This window comes from Pseudopodoces humilis, chromosome 10 (genome assembly GCF_049639895.1).
Source record: "Pseudopodoces humilis isolate 2021_Gansu_Grassland_sample_001 chromosome 10, ASM4963989v1, whole genome shotgun sequence".
NCBI lineage: Eukaryota > Metazoa > Chordata > Aves > Passeriformes > Paridae > Pseudopodoces > Pseudopodoces humilis.
This window is the reverse complement of record NC_142209.1, coordinates 22656316-22664322: the sequence shown is the minus strand read 5'-3', so window position 1 is coordinate 22664322 and position 8007 is coordinate 22656316. Positions and strand designations below refer to the sequence as shown.

General features: G+C 44.8%; 1 protein-coding gene across 1 annotated transcript; it reads left to right on the top strand.

Moving 5' to 3' along the window:
• Positions 1-395: 395 nt before the first annotated feature.
• PRDX1 (peroxiredoxin 1) lies at positions 396-7677 on the top strand. Its single transcript, XM_005521110.3, has 6 exons — positions 396-551; positions 3311-3427; positions 4236-4389; positions 4662-4784; positions 5602-5732; positions 7296-7677. The coding sequence occupies exons 2-6, from the start codon at positions 3322-3324 to the stop codon at positions 7379-7381; spliced, it is 600 nt and encodes a 199-aa protein (XP_005521167.1). The 5' UTR covers positions 396-551; positions 3311-3321; the 3' UTR covers positions 7382-7677.
• Positions 7678-8007: the final 330 nt, after the last annotated feature.

Genomic DNA, 8007 nt, shown 5'->3' with positions numbered 1-8007 from the left:
AATCAGTGAAAGCCTTGGGAATGAGTAACAGGGAGAGGGGGCAGTGGGTAGTGCAGAGCGAGAGGATGGAGATTTGACACCGCACCTCTGTAACACTGCGAACACACATTGCTCTGTTCAGAGGTTTCGTTTGACTTCTGTCAATGGCCAACACTTAATTCTCTTGAATGGCATGCCAGTCATCCTTGGCTCTCCCTCAAAGTCCTGCGTACCCTCTGAGGACTTCAAATAACCACAGCTCGGCTAATTAAGGCACTAAAAACGCAACGGCTTCTTGCACCAAGCCCATCAATCGTTTATAACCGAGGCACTGGGTATTTCCACGGCACCTGCCGGGACTGTCTCCAGAGCACGACGCTCGCTCCCCCGCGCTCCGGCGGCCCCGGATCTGCCAAGTCATGCTGCCCTTGCAGGCGCTGCCGCCCTGCCCTCCCCGCCGCGTCCGCTCGCGAGATCCGCGCTGCTATAAAGGGGGCGGCGCGGCGCGGCTGGCGCAGAGCGGGTCGCGAGTGTGCTGCTGCGGCGTCTGCGGGATCGGCTCGGCGCTCCGAGTGAGTGTGCGGGGCCGCGGGGGTCGCTGAGGGGCTTTGCACAGTGCTTCTTTTTTATTATTTTATTTTTTTTAAATTTATTTTATTTTTATGTGGTTTTTTGGTACTGTTTTGGGTGGGTTTTTTTGTTCGTTTCCCCTCCCCCTCTGCGCGTATACGCCCTTGAGCGAGCCGCGTAGGGCGAGCCCTTTCTTCCCTCTCCCGAAGGATCGCGCCGCCCGCACCCCGTGTTCAGTTTTCCCTAGTTTTGGTTTGGGATTTTTTTTTATTTTTTTGGCGGGCATAGCGGGCAGATAAGTCCCTCCAGCGCTCCGGCCTTTATCAGCGCTGTGGGGGAGGAGCCGCGGGGAGCGCCCGCGGGGGGAGCGCGCTGAGCGCCTGCGGGAGCCGAGCGGCCCCTGCCCCCGACAAGCGAGGCGGGAGCTGGCTTCTAAGCCTTAAGGAAACCCCAAACCCGAGCGCTGGATGCGGCTCGGGGACATGCAGGCGACGGGTTCCCGTGTCCCAGAGAGGTGTAGCGGCGGGCTGGGCGGGGGAAAGGCTCGGAGGTCGCCTCGGAGCCCCTTGGGCACCACGCGAGCCGCGGTCCGTGCGCGATGCCCGCGGCTCGGTATCGCACCCCGACAGCGGCTGCGGTGGCCTGACCGCATTTTTGTGACAGTCCGAAGGTGGCGGAGTGGGAGGCTGATGGTTTTGAAACGGTCTTTTGCTTTTGTTCAGGGCACCCTAAAGGTATGAAATCGCTCGTTCAAGAGAGCAGGCCTGGCTTATTATAATTGCAGTTTGAAGATAATTGAGGCTGTCTGCGGCTATGAGCAACAAAGATACTCTGGCCGGATTCGAGTGTGTTTGATTTATGGTGCTCATTCTACTCTCCTCCAGAGTGAAAGGAAGTAACAGTGATTCTGCGGTCTGCTGCTCTGCGGGTTAGGAAATTCTGTGGCTAAAGATCCGAGCAGAGAACGCACTGACCCCGCACAGAAAAGCAGAGGGGTTGGCAGGTCACAGTGGGTGCTCTGAGGAAAGCACATGGTTCTCTTGCAGTGTGAGGCAACCAAGGTCTCCTGCAAATATTAAAAGATTTTAATGTTACCAGAGAAAGGGGCAATAACTTGTAGTTTAGAAAGGGAAAGTATCAAAGAGCAGTCTGACCTTGAATACCTAGTGAAATACTCCAGAGGATTGCTGATGGAACAAATATAGAAGGGCTGGCATAGTTCTGAGCAAAAGGATGACCTTGAGCTTGGATAGCAGAAAATAATGTAATTCAGTGATAAAAATGTGGGGTCATGCACTCCAGGCCGAGCAGCTCTTGCTTATAACATAAAACTTGCTAGTTGGAGGCATCTCACACAAATATGGTGCAGTGGCTGTTCCCCTCTCCCTCTTTCAGAATTGTACTTTGAGAACCACAGCTGCATTTGTGGGTATGGGATTCTTGATGTCCTCCTGCCAGACTGCTTCACTGCATCCTACAAATGGTCTCTAGACTGGCCACCACATTCCTTCCCAGCCTGCTGCAGTTAAAGACTAAAAACCCTTGGGTGAACATGGGGATAAGGAGCTTTGTTGCACAGTTAGAAATGCTGAATGTGTGGGTGCTTCTCAAAATGAAAACTGGGAGGTGGATCATTACTGTCAGTGTGTGCAAGAGAAACTTTCAAAAGCAAAACCATTGCTAAAAAGGCTAAGTGTGGGTTCAAAGCTAAATGACTTGTGGGCTAATTCTTTTGGGGAAAAGTGGCTGGCAAGGGGGAAGGAGCCAAGAAATGAGGTGCTCTCAACCGTTTTTGGAATGGACTTGGTGCCTTGCAGGCACAATTTGGAACAGTCCTTGGCTCTTGGCTTTCCTTAGCAACGTAAGACTCATGCTAACCTTTGATGTGTTTTTTATCTCTGAGGCAGTGAGTGCTGCAGTGTGTAGAATAAAGTGAAATAACTTTTAAGAATATTTTATCATCTGCAGAATTAGGTTTATAGAATTGCCTGTTTGAAAGATTATGCTCTGGAAGTCTAAAGTGTTCTACTCCATTCCCAGACTGAGCAAAAATACTGCACAAGGGTGTATTACAGATGACAAGCTTTTGGGGCAGACAGCTGGAATAGCATTCTCTTGTCCTTGTGTACCCTTTTATTCTTTTTCCTTAAAGGGGAAGCAACCTGGCTGTACTGATTTAGACTTGGTGAAATTGTAATTAACATGGAATGTGGTTTCCATGTATACCACGAGTCTTTCTGGTTGCAAATAAAAAAGGGTTGATTTGTTCAAAAGGTTAAAGTGTAGTTATGCAGAGCAGTGTTCCCTGGGGATTCACAGATGTTATTTTCTTTCAGAATCAACAGGAAGGTCAAGTTAGAGTCTTAAATTCCCTTGTAAAATTGAAGAAGGTTCTTCTCATTGAAAGATCTAAAAAACAGACTTTCTATTCCTCCACCATGTGGAATGGAATGATTTTCTGAGTACTGCTAAAGCTGTAGGCTAGCCCTTTCCCAGACTCTGAGTTGTTACTAGTTAGGTAACCATTACTGTATCTTTAGGAGGCCATGAGCCATACATTTCCAAGTGCTGGCAGTCTCTATAGTGGTTCAACTACCCAGATGACACAACTCATTTAACACTTAAGCCTTGTTGCAAGATTAAATGCTGATAAACTGTCTTTGGTGTTTAATCTAGATTGATAAAATGCTTTGAATAAATCCTTACTTCCAGGTGCAAATGTACTACCATCTAAACTGTATTGGTGTTAACTCTTGTCTAGGTTAAATCAAGATGTCTTCAGGAAAGGCTTTCATTGGAAAACCAGCTCCTGACTTTACTGCCACGGCTGTAATGCCAGATGGACAGTTCAAAGACATCAAACTCTCTGACTACAGAGGTAATTTCATGTGCTTCTCTAATTACACAGATAGGCTGGCCATAGGAAGGACTGGGGGTATCTGAACATCTTGGTTTGGTTTTGAAATGATAGTGACCACTTAGCAGTGGACTGAAGATCAGAACTTGTGTAGTGGTGGCTGGAGTATGCTTAGAAGGCTGTCAGCAGTGTGACTGAATGTCCCAGCTAATAAATGTTACCAATGAGCATAAAACTCTAATCTGTTACCTTGCATCAGCCTCGTTGCCCTGTACCATACTGAGACTGGTGTAACATTTCCAGACTTTGGAACAGCAGCATCTTCTGTCTCATCTTTGTCAATGCAAAGTAAATTATTTCATCTAACCAACAAACTCCCTTTCTCTAGAGTGCTGGCTCTAGAGCATATGTTTGCTTTGCCAAAAAAAGCTTCACTAAAAATAAAGGAAAACCCTTAAGTAATCAAGTACTCATGTTGATGGCTTTCGAAATACATTTCTAATGATGTTGCAGGCTGCATGAGGGTGATGAGAAGGTATAGACTACACACCTACTCAGTTAAAATGTCTCCATGACTGGTAGCCTTTCAGATCTGTGGCTGGGGATCAGCCATGTGGTATTTTGCTGTAGCATACCCAGAGCTGTACTTGGGGCAGGCTTGGGAGTAGACCCAGGAGACAAGCATTCCCTGTTAAATTTTATAGTCTGGGTTAGGGGACTCAGTTGGGTAGGGTTTTAAGGTTTAAGTTTTTTCTGTGTTTTGGTGGGGTTTGATTGTTTGCTTTTTCTTAGAAAACTGACAGATTAACTGCTTGTACTGCTTTTCTAGGAAAATATGTTGTGTTCTTCTTCTACCCCCTGGACTTCACTTTTGTCTGTCCAACTGAAATCATTGCCTACAGTGACAGAGCTGATGAGTTCAAGAAAATCAACTGTGAAGTAATTGGAGCTTCTGTTGACTCTCACTTCTGTCACCTTGCCTGGTAAGAATCAGCCTTTAAACCCAACAGACTGTTCTGCCTGACCTCGGTTCATGCAGGAGCTGAGTTCTGAGTGCATTCAAAGGGACTTGGTAAATATTGGTAGTACCAGGTGCTTCTGAACAGAATTGAGCATACTGGGCATCAGTTCTTTTGTTGCCACATGGCAGATTGAGTATGATATTGCATAAAGGATCTGTTGCAGGCTTCTGTTGTACCTTGAGCCCTCATTTTGAACTGCCCATATTTTAACATGTAAACTTTTCTTCTTTTAGGATCAACACTCCTAAGAAACAGGGGGGTTTGGGCACTATGAAAATCCCCCTGGTTTCTGACACAAAACGTGCCATTGCCAAAGAGTATGGAGTGCTGAAGGAGGATGAAGGTATTGCATACAGGTAATGTGCCAGAGGTAAACGACCTGATAAAGTTATGTTGCAATGCATGGACATGTCAGATGAACAGAGAGCTTGAACACCTGCAGCCAACTAAAGCTATTGGCTGTTCTAGCTGTGAACTCCTGCAGGCTGTCAGACAGTCCTGCAAGGGGAGATGCTCCCTGGTTCTCTCTGGTGCTTAGGTTTCCTGTGCTTTTAAGTTAAATTCTGCTTCCCTTTGACTGCTCAGTGCAGGAGTCTCATGCAGGTGAGCTGCAAACATTAGTAATGCAAGATCTACAAGTCATGAAAGTGATTACAGGTATTTAGTCTAGTGATCAAAGTGCAGATTAATTAAATCCCAAGTCTTTAGTCTGCTGTTCATAGAGAGCTCCCATTGTTGCCAAGGGAGCTGAACTTCTCCTAACTCTTAACCTGATGTTGGAGGACTGATGAGCTGTTGCTTGTTGTCTTTTTGAAAACAGTGTGTAGTGAGGTTTTTTTAATGTGAGAAGGTCTCTCCTTGAATTTGTTTTTTCCTGGGGTTTCTCTTACTTATTTTTAGCTACTATTATCTTCCTTAAATAGGAAGCACTTCTCTCCTTTGTCAGTGCTTTGACTTGTCTCCTGTCTGTCCTGGTTCCTGTTGGGCTTTCAGCTGCTACTGTTTCATTGCTGTGCATGCACCAAGGTGTTAGTTTCTAGGAAGAGGTCACAGCAAATGGCACAAGCAGTGCCAAAATCAAATAGTGAACCTGAGTTTTTGAAACTTGTGTCAGTCTAATCGGCCTTTCAAAAGCTGTGCTTAACATCAGGTCTGGTTTTTGTTTGTTTTAAGGGGTCTGTTCATCATTGATGAAAAGGGGATCTTGAGGCAGATTACAATCAATGATCTTCCTGTTGGCCGTTCTGTTGATGAAACCCTCAGACTTGTCCAGGCCTTCCAGTTTACAGATAAACATGGAGAAGGTAAGAGTGCTTTTCAATTTAATGTTTTCTCTAAAGTATTAACTTAAGAGTTAGAGCAGGTTAAATCAAGGGTTGCTGAAAGAGTACATGTATCAATCTATGCACAGCAGGTAATTGTGACTTGGAAAATGCAGCTGGTTCTGTAAATCTGCTTGTTGAAGGACACCATAATGCTTTATCCTATTCCAGTTATTTGTCCATTGAGTACTTGTTCATGTTGAGATTTCACTTAAACCAGTTTGGTGATGGATGTCTTTTTCAGCACACAGAAGTTCTCTTTCAATTAGACACAGGAAATATCTGAGACAGAAATTAAGAACATGTAGTAACTTAGCCTACAAGAGTAAGTTTGATTTAGATTCTGCTCTCAGATTTGGTAGGTTGAGACCATCAGTACTAATGTATTGTTTTATGCAGCCTGTTAGGCAAACTACTTAAATTCCCAGAAAGTCTGCTGACCTTTCTGTCAATATATAGGAAGGGTAAAATGGATGAGAGTCTCTGTCCCCATAGTTCAGGAGGAATAATCTGTTTGATTCTGGCAGCTTTTCTGCAGGAGAGAAAGAAAAAATAAAAAGGCGCTGCAGATAAAAAGTTAGAACCAAGTTATGGAAACCCAAAATTGCTGTGCAGGTGTTAGTAATATTCAGTTGTCATTAACTAATGACATTTGTTGCTGCTGGCCATACTTAATGTGCTTCAGAAGTGGTAAATCAGTGGCAGGTCTTATTAAAATAAGTGTTCTCGTGACTGTGGTATATAAACATAAATCATGTGAGGAGACATCCCAAACATTTGATGATGGAGCAGTCACATGTCATGCAAATGAAGTATTTTGTGGTTTACTGTGCCTTTGAGTAGTCAAAACCTGGCAAAAGGTTTTCCTTTAGAACTGTAGGACTGCAGTCACATCTAAATCAGGACAGACCAGAGTAAGATGTGTAGCAACACTCAGAAACCAAGCATACTGTGGCTAAAATTGCCAGTTGTGAGTGGAGCAAACAGCCAGCATTCCATGGCAGTAAAGAAGGAACACTGTTCAAAAAATGCTGCTCAAGGAGCTGCTGGAAGTTTGAGACCATGCAACCTCTGCATCATGGTTGCTTTTTGATAGCCATGTAGGGGAGCCAGTGACAGTTGAACAATTTTTCCCCTGCCCATTCAACTGGAGAGCTGGGCCAGGGTAGATTAAAGATAAGGGGAATACAGACTTGGCTGGATCCAAGGAGATAAAGTGCAGTGTGGTGTTAGAGCCTTTCTGGCCTGGGCTGCTGGAGTTGGCGTTACCTTTGCTGTTAGACTTCCCAGAAGCTTTTAAGTGGGGCTGGGAGAGGTGCTTGTGTCAAGGACCCACTGTTGCCTGGGCAGACACCTGGTTCCTTGGGTGGTACTGCCCAGTAAACAAATAGAAACAAGCAAAACAGAGCATAATGTGACACTGAATGCACTGTCTGTGTGTTGCAAAGATCTGTTCATGTTCTGAGTTGCTACTTTGCTTTAATGTTGTGTAAAACATGTTCTGCAGGAGCAGTTGGTAAGACTTAAACATTCTTATCATTTCAGTGTGCCCAGCTGGCTGGAAGCCTGGGAGTGACACAATCAAGCCTGATGTTCAGAAAAGCAAAGAGTATTTCGCCAAGCAGAAATAAACGTTCAGCCTGAGTGGAAACTAGTATGCCTTACATAAAGAGCAAGTATCAGTTACTGAACCTTGATTAAGTCATTGCATCTGAGTCAAGGGATCATGTTGTAGTTATAAACAGTAACTTTTTTACTTGAAGGAAAGTTTGTTGTTTTGACAGTACCTTCATAGCAAATCCTAACGATCAATATCTGTACATCAAGCCCTGTTGACCTTAGTGACAATGCCGTGTCTGTGGTTAGCCATGTGTTACATAAAGCAGTGGTATCCTTTTGTAACTCTATTAAACTTGTGAAAAGAGCACACTGTCTACTGTTCTTTTATGTAGTCGTCAGGAGACCTGGGAGCAATGCAGACTGCATTTCTGAAAGCTTTCTGTAGATACCTTGAGTCCTTGAGGCCTTTTACTACAGCTCCATTAGAATGGAGAGAAAAAGTCTTGGTTTTCATGTTGAAGTAATAAAGTTCTCCTCACACTCCTCACAACTTGGCTATTAAATGAAGGATCAGGGCTCGGGATTAAGCTCTGAGCACTGTAGTATTGTGTGGAGCATGTGGTGACCAAGGTGGGGCATCTCCTCATGCACCATGTCAGCTTAGTCATTCTGGCATCTACTTTAGTCAAAACTGACT

Excerpts from the sequence above, each read along its gene's own strand:
- PRDX1 (XM_005521110.3), top strand. The coding sequence starts at position 3,322 with ATGTCTTCAGGAAAGGCTTTCATTGGAAAACCAGCTCCTGACTTTACT. Across the intron at positions 4,390-4,661 it reads CACTTCTGTCACCTTGCCTG|GATCAACACTCCTAAGAAAC; the intron begins GTAAGAATCAGC and ends TTCTTCTTTTAG. Across the intron at positions 4,785-5,601 it reads GATGAAGGTATTGCATACAG|GGGTCTGTTCATCATTGATG; the intron begins GTAATGTGCCAG and ends GTTTGTTTTAAG.